The sequence below is a fragment of the Mauremys reevesii genome, linkage group 13, assembly GCF_016161935.1.
Source record: "Mauremys reevesii isolate NIE-2019 linkage group 13, ASM1616193v1, whole genome shotgun sequence".
Lineage (NCBI taxonomy): Eukaryota > Metazoa > Chordata > Testudines > Geoemydidae > Mauremys > Mauremys reevesii.
Window position 1 is genome coordinate 48,410,665 of NC_052635.1, and position 20,510 is coordinate 48,431,174.

Below are 20,510 nucleotides of genomic sequence, written 5' to 3' on the forward strand. Positions count from 1 at the left end.
CACAGGCGGGGGCAGCTCCAGGGTGTTTCCAGACCCCCCTCTGCTATATAAATATGTAGCTGTGGAGCCAGGTGTCATGGCCCCACGCCCCCATCCCGCTTGTTAAGGGGGCAGCCGGGCTGCTGCAGGGGCCTTGGCTGTGGCATTATTGGGCCCAGAGAGGGTGGCTCTGCGGGGCTTCATTTGGTGTTTTCCAAGAGCCGGGACATGTGGGAGGCTGGGAGACCAGAGGCCAGGTTCCAGGAATGGCTGAGACCCTGCGTCTGCTGGAGGTGGAGAGAGACGAGAGTGGGGGTGGGTGTGAACGGGACACAGGTGGTTTCTGATCCTCCGAGGGAAGGAGACTGCAGGTATCTGGAATCTCAGCTTTCCTTTGGGACTGGGCTCTGGCTGTGGTCTGTGGTGCAGTGAGTCAGAGCATCAGGCTGCAGATCGTGAGCTGTCTTCATGATAATACTTTGTGCTGTGCGAGGCCTCAGCACCCACAGGTGCACAGCAGGGAAACTGAGGCACAGGCCAGTTCAATGACTTGCCCAAGGTGCCATGGGCAGATCGGAACCAAACACTGGACTCTCGGCCCCTGAGTGCACTGTCCAGCTCCGCGGCCCAGCTCGCATCCCGATGGGGACCAGCAGGGGGTAAGGAGGCACACAACCTCGCGGCGCAGCTCGCCAGGCGGCTCCTAGAAGAACACACATGCTGTTGGGGACTTGCCCAGTCCCACGCCTCATCCTGCCTTGCGAGCTGACGTCTGGGTTCCTCTTCTGCAGCCAGGTGTGGACAGAACTTGGGCAGAAAATGTATCGTGCCCATGAAGTGCTGAGCCCCTTTCACACCCGCTGGAGCTGGCAGGTCTCTGACTGCCTTGATCTTGCTGGGATCTGCTTTCAGCCCCTCAGCTGTGAGCAGAGGGCCAACGTATGTCGGCTCACGCTGGTTGAGTCACAGGTTTTCTGGTCCTGCTTGGCTGTAGAAAAGCTTTGTTCACACCAGGTCTGAGTGGGCGTGGAGGGCTCGGTGCAGCACGCTCGGCCGGCCTGGCCAGGCGACTTCCCCCAGCGACGGCACACGGCATGCACACGCGGCCAGCCCCCCTCTGGCAGCGCCAGTGACGCAGTTCATTAATTGGATTCTAGCCGTGCTGGCAGGAGGCGCCCTGGAAGCTGACCTCACAGGGAAGGCAGGGGAATGACTATGTGCATGAGGTGATGTAATCCCAGGACGGGCGGGACTACGCTAATGACTGTGTTATGCCCCGGAGCATGCGCAGTAGGAGCCAGCTCTCTAGCTATTTCCAGGAGCCTGAGCTGACTGGACTGAGCTGAGTGTCTGTGCTGCTAATAAAAGGTGCTGGGCTGTTAGGTGCATGCCTGTGCCCATGGTGCCCGCTAATGGCCCTCCCAGCCCAGGAGTCGCTCCTTTAGCTGCAGTGCCAGAGGCTGTTGCTGAAGGTCCAGGGTTCACGTCCCTGCAAGCTAAGGGCAAAATCATCCCCTTGGATGCAGGTGCGTGGGGCCCGGGGTGTCCGTACAGCCCCGTGAGCGCACTTGGCCTGAGTGTGTCCCCAAGGATCGCAGTGAACGCAGCACTGGGCACGTGGCAGCTGCCTTCTGCTGGGTGGACCAATGAGCGAAGCCCCGTCTGCTCTCGTAGCAGGGCCTGGTACTGCTGGGCCATTCCGGGAGAGCCGGAGCAGGGGCAGCCAGGAGCCCTCGCTGGCCACGGGTCTGTTACAGCACTTTTGGGTCAGATGGCAGCGTTTGCCACATGATGGTGCGATGCCGACCCAACCCAAGGCCATGGTGGAAATGCCCCTGCTGCAGGGCGACACACCAGGAAGGACCGGTACCGGGAGAGGTGCTTCTGGTAAGACATGGCACCAGATCCCCTTTCTCCCTTCAGCTGTGCCCAGGTGGACTCAGCGGGCAGTGCAGGCCCTGATGCAGTGCCCGGGGTGAACTCAGCGGGCAGTGCAGGCCCTGATGCAGTGCCCGGGTGGACTCAGCGGGCAGTGCAGGCCCTGATGCAGTGCCCGGGTGGACTCAGCGGGCAGTGCAGGCCCTGATGCAGTGCCCGGGTGGACTCAGCGGGCAGTGCAGGCCCTGATGCAGTGCCCGGGGTGAACTCAGCGGGCAGTGCAGGCCCTGATGCAGTGCCCGGGGTGAACTCAGCGGGCAGTGCAGGCCCTGATGCAGTGCCCGGGTGGACTCAGCGGGCAGTGCAGGCCCTGATGCAGTGCCGGGTGGACTCAGCGGGCAGTGCAGGCCCTGATGCAGTGCCGGGTGGACTCAGCGGGCAGTGCAGGCCCTGATGCAGTGCCCGGGCGGACTCAGCGGGCAGTGCAGGCCCTGATGCAGTGCCCGGGGTGAACTCAGCGGGCAGTGCAGGCCCTGATGCAGTGCCCGGGTGGACTCAGCGGGCAGTGCAGGCCCTGATGCAGTGCCCGGGTGGACTCAGCGGGCAGTGCAGGCCCTGATGCAGTGCCCGGGTGAACTCAGCGGGCAGTGCAGGCCCTGATGCAGTGCCCGGGTGAACTCAGCGGGCAGTGCAGGCTCTGATGCAGTGCCCGGGTGAACTCAGCGGGCAGTGCAGCCCTGATGCCGGCGGCTGTCTGCGAGCTGTCGCAGGGCACTTTGCCTGCCACGCTGGCTTGCACCACCAGCACCTCGGAGATGGTGCAGGAAAGGCACCGGGCAGGGAAAAGAATCCAGAGCCTGGGGAGAGGCACAAGGGGCCCTGGGATCGACAGTGCAACAGTGCCATCTGCCGGTGCACAGAAAGGCTGTAGCTTGTTGGGAAAAAGCCCCTGGAATTTTCCACTCCCTGGCTTCTGTCTCACCAGGACTTGCACAGTTAAATCCCACCTGCTGTTCAGCAGCCCAGCATTGAAACCTGGCGTGGCCAGGCCGGGCCTGCTCGCTGCCATGGCACAGTTCCTTGCAAGGCTGACTGAGAACAGGGTTCCCAATAAGTCTCTGGTCCCCCTTCCACAATGCCATGGCCTCCCCGCAGGCGCCCGCAGCCTGTCGCAGTCACGCAGCATGACGCTGAAGACAGGTTACATTGAAACACGACACTTCACTAAACCCTGTAAATCTAAATCGCCAGTGACAGAGCTTTGAGCTGTCGATACGGCGCTTTTCAACGCTAAAACTTCTGTTGCTCAAGGCGGTGTTTTTTCACACCTCCGAATGCTAAAGTTCTGGGGCTGAAAGTGGCGGTGTAGACTCCCTGCCCACCTGCTCCGCGACTCCCTGCCCATCCCAGCCAGCTGTCAATGCCCAGGCGTGAGGCCTGTGCTGTTTGCACGGCAGCCCTACGTGCTGAGGCAGGGACAACAGCCCTGTGTCCAGGTTTTCTGGGTTGAGTTTTAGGTTCTTGTCCCTGCTTGGCTGTAGGAAGCTTGTAGTTTTCTGCCATGGTCTCATTGAGCTCGTGGGTCCTTGCTCCCTTCACCTACAGTGAGGATATTGTCTGCAATTATTTTCACCGCAGGCAGCCCTGCCGGCACCTGGGTGAGTCTTCTCTGGACCAGCTCTGGGGCCGGGCTTATGCCACCTGCATGGGCAGCTATTGGTAGTGACCAAGTGGTGTTGTAAAGCTTGTCAGCATGCTGGCCTCTTTACCAGGCTTATGTGCCAAACCCCCAGGCCTCACAGCACAGACCGGAACGATTCTGGCTTTGGCGAGTTCTGGCATGAGGTCAGTTGTGGGTAGTGGATAGTGGCATCTAGTCAATGCCTGGTTCAGTGGCTTGGGTGTATGCAGATGCATAAGTTCCCTGATGGCGTCTTTACCTCCACCATGTTGCTTACCCAGGCTGCAGTGGTGCTAGGACACCTCTGCTCTGCAGCCTTTCAAGCTCCTTGCACTGGATAACGTAGGGCCAGGGACGTTTCCCTCGTGGTAAGCACACAGGTTCCCCAGTCGGGTCTATTTCCATTTGCAGCTTTCCTTCAAGGCACCTGTCGCCTTTGAAAACCTCCCCATATGCTTTTACAATTGTCTCCATTGTTCAGGAGACGCCTCCTTTTGCCTCTTGCACTGCAGCTATACAATTCTGACAGCGCATCCTGAACAGAGCCACCGCTCGTGTGGCTGGATTCCCCACGAGGGTCTGTGGCGCTTGCCATCTGTGACCCAGAAACCTCTTGGAGCTACCTGGCAGCGAGCACAGGGAGTGCAGAGGGTTTGACAGGGATCCCCTCGGTCAGATGCAGGTCACCAAAGAGAGGAATGTGAGGTCTCCACCATCAGCCAGTAGCCCACTGCTCATCAGAATCATTGCACAAAGCTCTGCACTGCAAATCATATTCTCAAAGTGCTGGGAGGGAAGTTGCCAGAAGGTGACAGCCTTGGCCATGTTCCTTGCAGGCAGCGGGTAACAGACGCTTACCTCTCAGTCTGGCCACGAGTCTTCTGTGTATTGTGTGTCTGCCAAGGGACGCCTGTTTGCTCACTGAGACAGATACCGGTGATATCTACAAGAGAGAAAATCGACAGGAACCAGGAGGGGTGGGGTGTCCTGCTTGTGACTGAGATCAAAGGCTTCGTCTGGGATGGAAAAAAACAAACGGGATCCTTCACCAAGGGGGCAAGCTGCCAGCGTGTTGTCTCATGAGAGAGGGGTCATATCAATGTCTCTCAGTGCGGTGCCTGCAAAGGCCAGGGCTCCGGGGGGCGTAGTCGGAGTTCCCTGGATCACACCTCCAGCCGCTGCCCTGCACAGAACTCACAGCTCAGCCCTGCCACCGCGGTTCCCTAGCAAAGCGTGAGGCTGAGCGCAGGTCGAGGTGGCCAGGTGGAGCTTCAGTAAACCCCGCACACTGCTCTGCCCGCGTGGGCGAGCCGCTTCCAGCCCAACTCCCCCATTCCACTGGTGTCCTGCCATCACAGACCCTCTGGGGAACATGGGTCCTCTGACTCCAGTTCCACTCATCCTGCTATGCAGGGGGTTAGCAGGTGGGAAATACGTGTCGTTCCGCTCATCGATGATTAGCACCAGAGCCCTAAAGCACCTTCCATCCCAGCACACACAGACACCCCTGTGCGGAGCATGCAGGCCGCACTGTAACCTTCGCTCAGGACCGCCTGCCCTAGCAGCCATGCCTTCATGCCGCAGAGCTAGCCCTCCATCGTCAGCTTGCAGGCGGTAGCACGAGTCTGCCGCTGACTAGTGCTTCTCTTCACCCTCTATTTCATAAGAGCATCAGAGCGGCCAGACTGGGTCAGACCAAAGGTCCATCTAGCCCAGTGTCCTGCCTGCCAACCGTGGCCAATGCCAGGTGCCCCAGAGGGAATGAACAGAACAGGGAATCACCAAGTGATCCATCCCCTGTCGTCCACTCCCAGCAGCCTAAGGCTACAGGAGAATCTCAGCTTCCATTTACAACAACCAGCTAGGTTCTAGCACCCCTGGCTGCAGAGAAACGCTAGGAGACACGGTCCCAGAGCAGCCTGAAGGCCGAGAGGCCCAACATCAAAGGAACAGAACCCATCCCATGTTTTTTGTTTTGCTTTTTTAAATCTCATGATTTTTAAGCCAATCTCGTGGTTTTGGGGGTCTGACTCCTGGCTTGTGAACGCTGGTGGTTAGCAATGCTGCTGAAGAGATGCCTCAGTCCTTTGGGGTCCCTCCGTGCAGGGGGAATTTCACCCTGCATAGGGGAACCTTCCGTTCACATCTCAGCGGGACGCAGCGGCGCCCGCAGGCTTGCACAGCCACCACTAGGACAGACACGGCATCCCATTGGGCTGCGTGGGGAATCGAGGCTGGTGACGCTGCACTGCCTGCCAGGCCCTGAGGGGTAGGGCCTCGCCTCCTGAGGACACGCTTGGGGAGCCGGAATGAGGGCACTGGGTGGGGCCGGGCACAAGGCATTGAAATTCCTGCTGGGGCCTAAGGAGGAACTTCACAAACATCTGATTCTGAAATAGTTCTGCTCCCCAGCCCCCGTCCCCTCGCTCCCCGGACGGAGGCTGTTGCTGGGTCCAGCTAACAGCCCAGCTGGCCGCTGAGCCAGGGCAGACCAGGGGCTGTGAAGTGACAAAGGCTGGGCAGCAGGAGCAGATGAGCAGGCCACAAAGAACGAGCCTGTCTCCCTGCAGCTTCCCTGTGTCAGGAAGGAAATAACCTAGGAACTGGGAGGCCACAGGGCCTCTCACCAGAGTGTCTGTCCCGGGCTCCAGTCAGCGCTGCACACCACTGCAAAAGGGAGGAGCACCTGAGATCAGAGGCAGTCCCATGACCCCGCTCGCTGCCTGGCCCTGCCAACATGCAGCCCGTTCGCTAGGGCTAGGCCCAGGCAATGGCCGCGCTGGTGAGTCAGGCTACGTCACCATCGCCAGCAGCTTGAGTGCTGGGAGCAGGGTCTGGGTCTGGCTGAGAAACGGGAGTGGGGGCGAGCCAGGACCCTGCACGTCAGTGCCCAGAGCGATGGGAGAGATGGCAGCTGCAGGGGGGTTGTCCCGGGGGACATGCAGGGACAGTGAGGCCCAAGCCAGGAAATCACAGGGAGGCCAGCTGAGCTGAGCTCTTTATTACACAAGCCACGTGCGGGGCGAGATCAGGCCCACGGGCGACTGGGGGTGGGTGTCAGGTGGGGACCGGATTGGCGGATCCTGTCCCATCCCCCCACAGGCCCTGCTGTCACGCTCTCGGCTCGTCCCGGTCTCTCTCTCTGGTCGGCCCTGTGGAAGAAGGGACAGTCGGTCAGGCCAGGGGCTGCTCCTGAGGCTGGGGGGCAGGGAGGGAGGTGACAGCAGCAAGGACCTGCAATCCTGGACTGCCTCATGCGCAGGGCTGGGCACAGAGATCCCGGCAAGCAGGGGTCCCCCTCGGTGTCAGGTGCAGGCAGAGCGGTTCTGCCTTGGGGGGGGGTCGGGGGCATGGCGGATGCGGCTGCACCCGGCCCTTCCCCGGCAGTCGCCGTCCTTGCAGCAGGGCTGAGGGCACGGGGCTGGGTGACCTCGGGAGCCACCGCTGGGCAAGCCCCCTGGCACAGAGCAGCCCCGGGGAGGAGGCAGGAGACCCAGCCAGCCGATATCACCCCTGAGCAGCCCTCTCCCCATCTCCACGCCAGCCTCCCGCAGCCCTTCGCCTCGTCCCCAGAGAGCTGGGAGCACCGTGGGGGGAGAGGGCAATCTGCACTCCCAGCTTCCACGCAGACCCCAGGCCTGGGGGGAGCTGGGTCACTCGGAGCAGGTCTGTGACTAGAGTGACCTTTTCAAAATGTAAAAACGAGACACAGGCAGGAACCCCAGACCCTCTGTGGCCACGTCCCCTGCACTGCCTCTTCGCCCCGGCCCCGCACTCTGGCCAGGCCAGAAGCCGGAGCCAAGCCGTGGGAAGGGGAGCCTGGGCCGCTGTGGGGAGACCCAGACCCTCCACCTGCCCTGGGCGGGGGCCAAGGTGCCCAAGAGCAGCTCCAGGCCGGTTTTCCTGACCCCTGGGGTAGGGTGACCAGGGCAGCCGGAGGGCCTGGGACTCCCCCCAGCAGCCTGGGCTCCCCTTACCATGGTCTGGCCCCGGCTTTCGGCCTGGCCGGGGGGTGGGGTCTCATAGTGAAGGGGGCTAAGGCCCACCTCAGCGCCCCCAGCAAGAAGAGGCTGGCACCACCCCGCGCGTCAGGCAGGCTGTCCTGGAGTCATTCACCCAGGAACGAGACGTGAAATGGACATTTTGGGACCTTTCCGCCCAAGTCAGGACAGGTGGTGCTGGGGCCCTGCCCCTGTCTGCGTGACCCCGATTCCTCCCAGCGCTCAGAGATGGGGGCAGGGAGCCCTTGTGCCTGGTGATCAGAACGGCCCGTGCAGCGGGAGGCAGGACTCGCTCTGCAGAGCCCCGGCACTACGCTGAACCTCACCTGCCGCGGGGCTTTGGCAAGTCCGGCCGCACAGGGCCGGGTTTACAAAGACGCCAGTGGCTCCAGGGAGCCGGGCCCATGCTCAGAAGGGGCCCCGGCCTGCTCTGCTTGCACTGCGCCCCGAGAGCCCACCGGCTCCCCCCGCCCACCACTGGCTCCTCTCCACCTGCCTGCTGGCTGGCCAAGGGCTCCTCTCCTCCCCCGGCCCCATTCCCCTGCTCCCCCAGCCCCCTGGCCAGACCCCAGTGCACCTCCGGCTCTGGCAGTCTCTGCTTCCCACCACCTGAGGGGCCCTGCCTGTCTCCCAGAGCTGAGCCACCTGGGATGGTGCAGGAGCCTGGCCAGTCTCAGCCAGTTGTGGGGGGGGGGGGGACAGTGCTGGGGGCTTGTCTGGGCCCCTCCAGTAAAGTGGGTCCTGAGGGAGCCCGGCTGGGGCAGGCTCTGGCCTTGCTGATGGCGCCACTCCCGAGGGGCCGAAGCAATTCCCTGCCCCAGGCCCAGCGCTGGGGGCGCTGCCGGCTCAGCCCGGCAGACACAGTCGCCTCCCAGCAGGGCCGGTGAGTGCGGCTGGGAGGGAGTGGGTCTCTGGGAGGCCTGGGGTGTGGGGTGCTGGGCTCTGAGCGGGGGGGAAGATGTGTGCGTTGGGGCACTAGGGAGTGGGGGCTCTATGTGGGGTGCTGGGCTGTGAGCAGGGGGGCACTGGGCAGGGGTGATGTTCTGCAGGGCGCTGGGCATTTGCAAAGGGTCTGGGGGGGGTTCTGGCCATAGGGAGTCCTGGGGGTTTGGGGGGGGGCTGTGTGCGTGGCATGGGCCATGCTGGCAGCACAGGGCTGGGCAGGCCACTGGGCGTCTGACAATTGCCGGTTAGTAAATAGTGCCCTGCACTGGGCTGGGTGAAGCGGGGCCGCCCCTGCCATGCCGTGCCCCTGGCCAGCCCCTCGCTCTGGGGACAGACCGGAGAAATGCACCAGCCCTGGAGACAGCAGTGAGAGATTAGATACCAGATGGAAAACTGCCCCCAGGCCTGCGCTCAGGGCACCCCTGGCCTCTGCCCTAGAGCTAGGGGTCCCCGTCCAGTCCCTTTCCAGTCCCCGTCTCTCTGTGGTTCTCTGTGAATCCTGCACAGAGCTCGTGTCTCACATGCTGGGCTGATGGGAGATCCTGGCTGTGCCGCGCCCAGCCCCTTTGGGGGCCATAACAGTAACAGCGTTTCCAACGGGTGCAGAGTGGCGAGCGGGAGGGCCAAGGGCTCGTCACAGCTGCGCTCTCACCCCTGCAAAGAGGCACCTCCCTGGGTAGCCGTTTGTTCCGTTTGACAACAGGAGAAGGGGAGCAGTTGCTTCAGCAGCTGAACGCCCAACGGCCTCAGGAAGGGGCCGGTCAGTTCCTGTTCCAACGCGAAATGTAGCAACAGGACAGCAGCTGCGCAACGTGGCAACTACCTGCTCAGGTCAGAGCTTTATACCCCCCACCCCCACCCTAACAAAGCCAGGGTGGGGTGACACTGGCAATCCCCGCGTCTCAGGGGAGCGGTGACAGACACAGCGCTGGAATCAGTCTGGCTCACCTGTGCGTTCGTGGTGTTAACACAGGGGGTGGGATGACAGGAATCTGTTTAGTGTTTATTGAATGCTGGTGTGTTGCCGCCTGCATTCATCTCGCTTACAGCATCCGTATCCCATAGTGTACGGTAATATTTGAGCAGTCATATGGTGAGTCCCTGTGACTGTGTAACTCGCCAGAGGGGAGAAAGCCGTGAATTAGTGTGAATGGCTGATCTCCTGCAGAAGCTGTTATGTCCTGCCAGCGGGAACGGGCCATTGACACCAGACGGACTATTGTGGGGCATTAAAGAGGACAAACGATGTTTGTTGTTTTGCCCTCCCTGCCCCTGTGAGGATGAGTCGTGCTAGTGGATTCCTCCCATCACTGAGTTTGCAGCTGAGATCACAAGGAAGGATGGGGATAAAGCCCCCAACCAGAAGGAACTGATGCTCACTAGGCTGCTTGGACTCTGGGGTGAGCAGGTTTCTAGGCACAAGCAAGAGATTCACAGCTGCTCAGCCAGGGTTAGTCCTGAAGGGCATAGAGCGCTTGCTCATGATAGAAGCTTCTATTTCCTGATGAAATTTAAGATTGTAACTCATTTGCATATCTATGCTTACCTGCACTAACCTTGTAAATAACTCTCTGGGTTCCTTTTCCTAGTTAATAAATCTTTAGATAGTTTATTGTAGGATTGGCTAGAAGCCTTCTCTCTGGTGTGAGATCTGAGGTGCGACTGACCTAGGCCAGTGACTGGCCCTTTGGGGCTGGGAGTCAGCTGAATATTGCTGTGATAAGGAACCAGGTATCACAAAGGTGCACTCACCTGGGCGGCGAGACAGACCGGCGTACCCAAGGGGCCTGTCTGGGACGCCCTGGTTAGGCTGTTATGGTGCCCGAGGAGTTCACACTTAATAACTGGTTGGTGACACCAAGGTAGAGAACTCACAGCCAGTTTCTGTCAGTGAAACTCATGTGGCTCAGGGGTGTGTTTCTTCACACTTCTGAATAACATACGGCAAAAGTGGTAGTGTAGACACAGCCTCCCGGCTCCTCCACAGGTCCGGAGACATTCGGCTCCAGTGCCCAATTGGCCCTGGCAGCCGCCATAAAGGAACTCGTCACACGTCTTGGTGACTGAGCTGTAGAAGTAGCTGCGACCGCAGGCTGAACGTGGGCCGGGCTGCACAGGGAGCTTGCAGGTCTCTCTAGCTACAGAGCCCGGAGAGACGGTTCGGAGAAAAGGGAGAACTCCCCGAAGGCTCTCAGCCTCCACGTTCAAATCTAACTGGGACCCAGTCTCCAGCTGGGGTGGGAGATGGGGCTAAAGGGGGCTTGGTCACGAGGGCGGGAGAGCCGTGTGCGTATCCGAACCCCATCAAAACCCGTTTCTTAATGGTCACTTCATTTACATATTGGTTGAAGAACGTTTAGGGCCGGATTTTCAGAAACTAAGGTTAGGCAGGTAAAACCTATGTGCAACTGCAAACCCCGTTTGCGAATAGTTACAGACTGTGTATGCAAACTCTCAGTCCACACGTGCATACGACTGCTCATGGCCATTTCAGGCAGGGCTCCTTCACGGTACAGCCAGGGCTGGTTGTTTATGATACTTATGGCACAGATTCATACGCTGAACATTTTTTAACTGATTTTCGTGATGGTCTCCCCTGCCCTGACCTCCCACAGCAGGACTAGAATCCAGCCCCCAGAACGAGCAAGCTATTTTTATTTAGTCCCGTTTCCCACCCTGGACTCCTGGGGACCAGTCCCGGTGGCAGATGTGTTAATTCTCAGGCTGTCCCAGCTCACTGAGCTGCCCAGCCCAGGCGAGCGGGTTCACGCGCTTGTTCCCCTTACCGCGTTTCCTGCAGGCCCGCTGGCACTCCTGGAGAGTTCTAAAGTTGTTCCCGTTGCCCTGGCAGCCGCCGTAGATGAACCTTTTGCATGTCCTGGAGGCCGGGTGGTAGAAGAAGCGAGGGATGTATCGCTTGCAAGGGCCCGTCTTAGGCGGGAGTCGGCAAATGTCACCTGGAGAGAGGCGATGGGTTATAAGAAGGGCAGAGATCTGCAAGGGAGCTCAGGTAGTGAACCCAGACTGGGGGGGAAGTGGGGATGTCTCTGGCCCACAGGATGCCTGGCAAGTGCTGTGGGCCTGAGGGCTCCTCATGCCCCTCTCTTTGCTGCTAGTACCTGTTACAGGAGCCAGACAGCTGAGGCCACAGCCAGTAAAGCAGCATTTCTGCCTGTTGGGACAGACCCTGTCGTCGCTGCACTTATTCTCGCATGGAGCGAACGTCTGCAGCACTGTCCTCTTGGGGCAGATGCCGGGTTTGGCTGGAAAAAGGAAACAAGAACAGCTCATGTCTCTGCGGGGAACAAACCCCAAACCCACAGCCCTGCACCACGGACCTGAGCCAGGCCCAAGATCTGACCTCTGGCCAAGGCTTTTCCTTGGAGTCCTGGTCTGCGCCTCTCCAGGACTGGTCTCTGCTGCTTCCAGCCAGACCCTCCCATCCCATGCTCAGCCGCAGGCCCATGGGCCCTACACCCTCTCCAGCCAGTCCTCTGCCTGTCCCAGCTCTGTCACTTAGGCCCCCTTCCTCCCTGGCCCAGTCTCAGCCCCAGCCCCAGATGCGTAGCCGTGCGAATTACACAGAATGTCCTGGGGGCTCATCTAATACACAGGACCAAGCACCCCTCCCTTTGACACCCCCGCTCCCAGGTGCGGCGTTACCTGGCACTGCCGGTGCGCACTGCACATGGCATCCCAGGCTGCAGCACTTGCTGCCAGCTCCACATTCCTTGTCATTGCTGCATTGCACAAGGCAGATTGTAATCATGTCGGAGTTGAACTTCGGGCAGTACCCTGGGTTTACTGGGGAACAGAACAGCGAGAGAGCAGGCTCAGCATTGTCTGGACTAGTGACAATGGAAACCGCAGCCTGTGCTCCCCTGAGCACTGAGCAGGCTGATCCCCCACCCAGCCAGATCACTGGCCTTGCACACACGGCCCCGTCAGTGCTAGCTAATGTCTCTGCCTGTAGGGCTCCAGGGGAGCCTGGAAACGCAGGACTGGGAGGGATCTGAGAGGTTCGGGTCAAACTCAGGGTGGAAATGGGCAGCTGCCCCTGGACTGGGTAGGAAGCAGCAGACATGGTCGATTTATCCCCGTAACACCTGAGCGCCACCGTTGTAATCAGGATACCCCGAGATTCCACCCCCGCATCAGGAACCTCGTACTCCGTGTCACACAAGGGAGGCCCAGCTCGGCCTGAGTTCTGACCATCCCTCGGCTGCGGGGGGGCCAGGCCCATGCCCGTTGGGGTGGGGTTGGGCCCTGGAAGCAGGATTCATGGGGCTATCGTGGCTGCAGGTGTCCAGACTTTCTCAGGGGGCTGTGGCCACCTTGTTACATTAAAATAAGGAGCCCAAAGGGGTGGGTGTCGCCACGGGGTCCCCAGCCCTCGGCTCCAGGCTCCCAGCAGCAATGTAGGGCTGGGGTGGAGACAGGGATAGATGAACGTTTTGTGGGCCCATGGGGCAATGGAACATGGCACCGGGGGGGGGGGCAGCGTCGGTCCCCAGAGCAAGGGCCCAGCCAGGGGCAATGGGGCACGGCATGGCAGGGGCTGCCCCGCTCTGCCCAGCCCAGTGCAGGGCACTGTTTACAAACTGGCCAGATGCACAGTGGCGCACCTGGCCCCGTGCTGCCAGCGTGCCCCTTCCCCTCGGGGGCGGGCCTGTGCCATGCCACACATCCCCCCTCACCCAACACTGGAACACTCCCCCCCCCAATTCCCTATGACCAGAGGGCCCCCCCGGATCCGCTATGCCCAGCGCCCCCCCAGACCCTGCCACAAATGCACAGCGCCACCTCTGCCCAGCACCCCCCATAGAACCCCCACTAGTGCCCCAACACACACATCTCCCCCCTCAAGCCCAGCACCCCCCCAGGTCTCCCAGAGACCCTCTCCCCCATGCCCTGCCTCCTGGCTGCACTCACCGGCCCTGCTGGGAGGTGACTGTGCTGCCGGGCTGGTCCCAGGGCGGGAAATCGCTCCAGCCCCTCGAAAGTGGCGCAATCAGCCCCACCTGCCTGGAGGGGCCCAGCCAAGCCCCCGGCACTGTCTCCCCCCGGCACACACTTGGCTGAGACTGGCCAGGCTTCTGCATCAGTCCCAGGCACTCAGCTCCAGGGAGCGAAACAGGCGGTGGGAAGCAGAGACTGCCCAGAGCCAGAGCTGCACTGGGGTCCGGCCAGGGGGCAGAGGGCAGAGAGGAGCCCTTGGCTGGTGGGGTCTCAGGGTACAGTGCAAGCAGAGCAGGGGCCCAGCGCCATGGTAAACCCAGCACTGGGTGGAGAAGGAGAACCCCTCACCTCCTATGGGGAGTCTGCACTCCCTCCCGCAGCCGTTACTGCAGCAGCGCTCAGATCCGGGGCAGTCAGCGTCCGTGGAGCAGAAGTTATTGCAGTTCGCAGCCCCCGCCTTGATGGGAGCAGGGCACTCGCCTCTTTTCACTGGAAACAAATGGGAAGAGAACCAGGGTTACAGAGCATGGGGCAGATCAGGGCCAGCCCCAAGTGGCGAAAAAAACCCCGCCACGATCGCGATTGGTGGCAGCTCCACTGCGCCGCTTTCTTCTTCGGCGGCACTTTGGCGGCAGGTCCTTCCCTCCGAACTGCCGCCGAAGAGCCTGACATGCCATCCCTTCCCCTTGGCCGCCCCAAGCACCTGCTTGCTGAGCTGATGCCTGGAGCCGGCCCTGGGGCAGACACACCGGCCAAGCCAGGTGCCTGGAGCCGGCCCTGGGGCAGACACACCGGCCAAGCCGGGGAAAGTGACGCAGCCTGAGGCAAGGGGGTCATGTCTCGACAACGGACTCTCCCTCCCTGTACCCCCTCCCCAGGGACAGAGGAATCGGACTGCTCAGCCCCCAGGGGTGACCTCCTCCACTCCCCAAAGAGCCCTGGAAACCTTCCAGTTTCAGGGCCTGTTTTCAACTGTGTGTCACTGGAGACACAGGCCTCAGGGAGGGGGCTGGCGAGAGGATCCAATGGGCCTGCTTTGAGATGGGGCCAGGAATTAACGATGAACCCCATCCTGCACCAGTCCCACCTGTGGGAGCACACAGCAAGCCCCCACCACAGCAGGGCCCTTACATGACAGAAACGAGTGTAAAGTCAGAGCAAACAAGACAAGGGAACCAAAACAGAGAGAAGGCCCCTCTCCGGGGTGAATCCTCTTTGCTGTGCTCTCCACCCCGTTCCCCTGCAGGGTCTGTTGTGATTCCACGGCTCGGCTGGGGCAATTCCCACTGGAATCGCCACCGGGCAGCAGTTTCTATTCGGTATATATTCCTGTGGGTGTGCAAAGACCCTGGCCTATGACACAGCATCGTATAACACAGGTCAAGCCCCGCATCCCGCCCAACAGCTCAGTGACGAGGGGGTTGGAACCAAGGGCACCCAGAGGCGCCATCCCCTCCTTCTGCCTTTGTTCTGCAAAGGCAGAACCAGCCCAGAGGTCTGGCTCTCAGGCTTTGACGTGTCACAGGTACGGCGAGAGCTGGGAGAGCTTCCCGCTGGCAGCAGGGCTGGGAGGCAGCTCCGAGACTTAGGCTCTGGCTACACGAGAGAGCTCACAGCTGTCCCAATGCAGCTGCACCAGAGTCTCTAGTGGAGCCCCTCTAGGCCGACGGGAGTCGCTCTCCCACCCTAACAAGCGGCGGTAGCTGTGTCAGTGGGAGAACCTCCCCAGCGCTTAGGTCGGTGTAACTTATCTCGCTCGGGGGTGGCTTAGTCACACCCCTGAGCGACGTAAGCTCTACTGGATAAGTGGTGGTGTAGACTAGTGGGTCTCAACCAGGAGTACGTGAACCCCTGGGGTACGCAGAGCTCTTCCGGGGGTACGTCACCTCAGCGAGAGATCTGCCTGGTTACCAACAGGCTCCATACACAGCACTAGCGAAGTTGGAACAAACTAAAATTTCATAGCGACAATGACCTGTTGTGCAGCTCTAACTCCATACACTGAAATGTAAGCACCAGATTTACATTCCAGTTGACTTACTTTGTAACTGTCTGGTCCCAGTGAGAAACTCAGCCATTGTTCAATGCCAGTGGCTGTGACCCGTTTGTAGTTCTATGTCTGGTTTTACAAGCGAGGCGTTTTTAAGTGAGGGGAAACTTGGGGAACACAAGAGAGATCAGCCCCTGAAAGGGCTACAGGCGCCCAAAACGGCGGAGAGGCCGTGGTGTAGGCACAGGCTTAGTATCAATCTGTGTTACTCACACCCTGCCACGGGCATATGCAGCCCCGGGCAATGACTGAGCTGCACCAAACAACGGCTGGCGCCTGCCCTGACCCATTTTCGCACGCCCAGGTACCTGTGTTGACAGCAGAACGCTGTGCTGCATAGGACATGCTGGAGCTGAGCAACGAGTGAAAAGTGGCTTCACCAGACGTGTTCACCAGTATTTGCCCTTGAAGCGTTGCAGCAGCTGCTGGGCATCAGGAAAATGTTAGTGACTCTCATACATTTTTCACATGCTCTAGCACCAGTGATGGCGCGTCTGATGCTCCACCCCAGACTGGGCAAGACTTGACATTCCTCATTCCCTGCATCCAAACGCTGAATGAGCTTTAGGGTGGGGAAGGCTGTGCCTCCCAAACAGCCTGGCCCTGCCCCCTATCCGACCCCCACCCACTTCCTGCCCCCTACTGCCCGCCCCCCTCAGAATCCCCGACCCATCCTGCTCCTTGTCCCCTCACCGTCCCCCAGAGACCCCCCACCACCCTGGAACCCCAACCCTGCTCCCTGCCCCCTGACTGCCCTGCCCCCTATCCACCCCCCTGCTGAGCCCTGACAGACCCCCGGAACACCCTCGATCCAACCCCCCCGTTCCCTGCCCCCTGACTGCCCTGCCCCCTCAGAACCCCGACCCATCCTGCTCCTTGTCCCCTCACCGTCCCCAGAGACCCCCACCACCCTGGAACCCCACCCCTGCTCCCTGCCCCTGACTGCCCTGCCCCTATCCACCCCCTGCTGAGCCCTGACAGACCCCGGAACACCCACGATCCAACCCCGTTCCCTGCCCCTGACTGCCCTGCCCCTATCCACCCCGCTGAGCCCTGACAGACCCCTGGAACACCTCGATCCAACCCCGTTCCCTGCCCCCGACTGCCCTGCCCCTCAGAACCCCGACCCATCCTGCTCCTTGTCCCCTCACCGCCCCAGAGACCCCCTGCTCCTGTCCCCACTGCCCCGACCCCGCTGAGCCCTGACAGACCCCGGAACACCCTCGATCCAACCCCGTTCCCTGCCCCCGACTGCCCGCCCCCTCAGAATCCCGACCCATCCTGCTCCTTGTCCCCTCACCGTCCCCAGAGACCCCCACCACCCTGGAACCCCACCCCTGCTCCCTGCCCCTGACTGCCCTGCCCCTATCCACCCCCTGCTGAGCCCTGACAGACCCCGGAACACCCACGATCCAACCCCGTTCCCTGCCCCTGACTGCCCTGCCCCTATCCACCCCGCTGAGCCCTGACAGACCCCTGGAACACCCTCGATCCAACCCCGTTCCCTGCCCCCTGACTGCCCTGCCCCCTCAGAATCCCCGACCCATCCTGCTCCTTGTCCCCTCACCGTCCCCAGAGACCCCCACCACCCTGGAACCCCACCCCTGCTCCCTGCCCCTGACTGCCCTGCCCCTATCCACCCCTGCTGAGCCCTGACAGACCCCTGGAACACCCTCGATCCAACCCCGTTCCCTGCCCCCGACTGCCCCTGGGACTCCTGCCCCTTAGCCGCCACCCACCCCCGCCTGGCCCTGGCCCCTTACCCCGGCTCCCCTCACCCGCAGCCTCAGCCCTCCAGCCCCGCCCTCGACAGCTGCAGCGCGGCTCCGGCGGGCCCTGAGCCCCGCCCCGCTCCGAGCCACGTGTCAGGGGCGGGGCTGGGAGCTCCAGGCTGAGCTCAGCTCGGCTCCCTCCGCTGGCCCGGAGCTCGCAGCCCCGCCCCTGACACGCGCCTCGGAGCGGGGCGGGCCTGGGGCTCCGCCCCTGACACGTGGCTCTGAGCGGGCGGGGCTCCGGGGCTCCGCCCCACTGACACGCGCCTCGGAGCGGGGCGGGGCTCGGGGGCCCCGCCCCCTGACACGCGGCTCGGAGCGGGGCGGGGCTCCGGGGCCCCGCCCCCTGACACGTGGCTCAGAGGGGGGGGTCTCAGGGCCACGCTGCCGCTGTCCCGGGAGGCTCCTGGAGGCGCTGAGGCTCCGGAGAGGGGCGGAGGTGGAGGTGGAGGCGGGGTCGGGCTGGGGCTGGGGCTGGGGCTGGAGTCTCAGCCATTCTCCGGGGGCCCCTGCGGCCTCTCGGTGGCGCTGGCTCCAGAACCCGCCCCTGCCCCCCACACTCTGCCCCCGGGGGCTGGGGGCTAAGGGAGGGGTCGCGACGTCCTTCTCGCTCTCGCACCAGGTCTCTGACGCTCCCTCGGGGGCAGGGATAAGCCCCCCAATGGCCTGGGCTACGCGTGTGTGTCCTGTGCTCTGGATCCCGCCCCCTCCATCTCTGTCCCCCCCGCACCGCGGGTGCCCTCAGCTGATGTCTAACGCCGGGACTTGCACGTCTCTGTGCTGCTGCTGACCCTCGTCTCTGGGGTGTGACTGGAGCAGGGGCGTGGGGAGGGCTTGGGGCTCCCACCCTGGGCCTGGGGCCCCTGGACTCCCGAGCTGCTCATGCACCTGGCCCCAGCCCCACTCACATCCTGCCTCCAGCCCAGCCCGGCTCCTGCTCTCCCCTTAGCTCTGCCCCTCTGGCCCAGCAGCTCCACCTCACACGGGACCCCATGCTCCTCACTCCCTCATTGGCCTGGCTGCCCTGTCAATCAGCCTGACCTGGAGTGTTGGTCTCTCCCCATTGGCCCTGGGGACTGTCAGCCTCAGAGTTCTGATTTTCCATTGGCCCTCCCCCTTTCTATTGGTACTGGGAGAGGGGAACCAACCCCCCTACTCTGAGTTTCAGTGGGGGACCAGCAGCCCCTGACACCAAGATGCTGCAGGCGGGTGTTTGACTTACTGGTTGCAGCATTTTCCCAAATTACTGCTGGGTTTTCTCCTTTTTATAAAAGCTTCTTTTGTGAGACAGGGCAGTGGGGTAGGGCTGCCTCCTGCAAGCCCCCGCCCCCGGGGTGATTCATCACCTCCCAGAGAGGCAACTCCATGGGAGTCAGGGCACCCCCCAGCTCTCCTTTAACATGCTGGGGCACTTTGAACATCCGCCTGCCAGGAGCCCCTGCAGCCTGTGTGTGCGTGTCCTCTGCCTGTCTGCAGCGGGGACACCCTGGCTCCCCCAGGCACATTGCCAGCGTGGGCAGGCCCCCCACTGCTGAAATACAAGGGACATGCCTTGATTCAAGGGTCGGGGCATTTCTGAAACCCTCAGGCCCTGACTCAGGGAACGGCCTGGAGGCTGGAGCGGGAGTTTGCCTGAGGATGCACTGCAGGACCTTGTCCGTAGTATTGACAATCCCATCGCCTTTCACGGCTGATCAGATGGACACGGAGTGACACCAGCCAGTAACTCTCAGGAGAGTCCCCGGCTGGGGTGGCTGCTGGGTGACTGGGGAACCCTGAATGTATCTTAGTGACATCATCACGCACCCCAAGTTGCATCAGGCTAAAGAGCGTCTGCACACCCGGCTTGTAATAAATAACGCCGGAAGGTGGCTGCTGCTTCGGCTCTCTGGACACCGGGATCCCTGAGCCAAAGGCAACCTGGGCTCGTGGGCGCTCTCCCGGGGTTAGAGAGGAAATGCCAGCACCCATGGCAGCTGTGTGAGCCATTTCTCCAGCACAGAAGTGTCTGAAACTGGGACTCACTCCTGCTCCTTCAGCCCCCGCCCCAGCTGTGCCAGAGACAAGCATGACTCCTCTGAGCCAGGCTAGCGGCTCTGGGTGCCAGAGAACAGACGTGTTCAGCAGGATTGTTATTGGCATTAACGCCCTAGCCAGGGGCCTTCCAGAGCCGGCTGGAATGCAGCTAGCAGGACTCAGGGACCTTCAATTTAGATTCATCTCCCAGCATGAGCTGTACCATGGACTCCTCTCCCACGCTCGTCCTCAGCCCTCCTCCCTTTGCCTGGTCACACTGTGAGCTCCTCGGGGCCAGGGCTGCCTCTCACTGCGTCTCTGCAGCGCCCGGTATGATGGGGGCCTGGCTCTGCTGGATCCTCTAGGCACTGCTGTGATGCAGCCAGTCAGTCATTAGAGTGGAGATCAGTCTCTGTGGCCCCAGCTGCTTTTCATTCACATCCTTTTGCCCAGCTCATGACCCAACTAGCTGAGTTTCTATTGCTCTTACCTGAGTTTCCACAGGTCTTGAGACATTCGTCCACATTGGGAAACCTGTTCCCATTGCCCCGGCAGCCGCCATAAATGAACTGCTCACACCTCTGGGTGGCCGAGTTGTAGAAGTAGCTGGGCATGTAGGCTTCACACGGGCCGGGATCCGCAGGGAGACTGCAGATCGCGTTCGCTATGGGGCAAAGACAGACGGGTTAGGAAGGAAGGGGGAACCCTGCAAAGGATCTCAGCTGCCTGATTCGAAACTAACGGGCCCCAGTCTCAAGGGTCGATGGAAGCTGCAGTGCCTGTGGCGGGAGATGGGGCTAAACAAGGCCCTTGTTGCTAATGCGTGAGCGCTGTGAGCATCTCTGGGGCATGGGGGACAGAGCCAGGAGGCTTCACTGGGGCGAAATGGGGGAGGCCCGGGGACAGCCCCATGCCCGGGGGCGAGAGACACGGGCTGGCAGCAGGCCCAGGGATGCTGCAAGGGGCTGTCACGTGGGGGATACGGGGCAGGAGCTGCTGAGAGCGAATAGGGTGGGGGCAGGCTCAGGGCTGGGGGCAGGCAGGAGGGAAGCGCTGGCTGCCGGGCTGGGTGGGGAGCCAGGGGCAGGGAACCCTCACCTTGACGGAGCTGCCCAGAGGCAGGCGGCAGCTCAGCCCAGAGGGCGAGGAGCCCAAGGAGGAGGAGGAGGCCTGATTTCATGGTGCTGATGCGCCAGGATGCCCAGCGCCGAGCTGCACCGGCTTATATA

General features: G+C 61.6%; 1 protein-coding gene across 3 annotated transcripts; it reads right to left on the reverse strand.

The window, feature by feature from the left end:
- Positions 1–6,508: 6,508 nt before the first annotated feature.
- LOC120380394 (papilin-like) lies at positions 6,509–20,492 on the reverse strand. Of its 3 annotated transcripts, none has more exons than XM_039498124.1 (8): positions 20,380–20,492; positions 19,772–19,945; positions 15,802–15,915; positions 13,792–13,932; positions 12,148–12,288; positions 11,604–11,747; positions 11,271–11,441; positions 6,509–6,690 (listed from the first exon to the last, which is right to left on the reverse strand). In XM_039498124.1, exons 1-8 carry the CDS (start codon positions 20,459–20,461, stop codon positions 6,650–6,652), a joined length of 1,008 nt encoding a protein of 335 aa, XP_039354058.1. In that variant the 5' UTR covers positions 20,462–20,492; the 3' UTR covers positions 6,509–6,649. The 3 variants fall into 3 exon arrangements, with proteins under 3 accessions (XP_039354058.1, XP_039354057.1, XP_039354059.1); XM_039498123.1 differs by having other exon boundaries at positions 15,802–15,918; XM_039498125.1 differs by lacking the exon at positions 15,802–15,915.
- Positions 20,493–20,510: the final 18 nt, after the last annotated feature.

Coding starts and splice junctions, on each gene's coding strand:
- LOC120380394 (XM_039498123.1), bottom strand. CDS start 20,461: ATGAAATCAGGCCTCCTCCTCCTCCTTGGGCTCCTCGCCCTCTGGGCT. Junction 12,289..13,791: donor GTGCAGACTCCCCATAGGAG/GTGAGGGGTTCT, acceptor TCTGTTCCCCAG/TAAACCCAGGGTACTGCCCG. Junction 11,442..11,603: donor CTGTCTGGCTCCTGTAACAG/GTACTAGCAGCA, acceptor GCCTCTCTCCAG/GTGACATTTGCCGACTCCCG.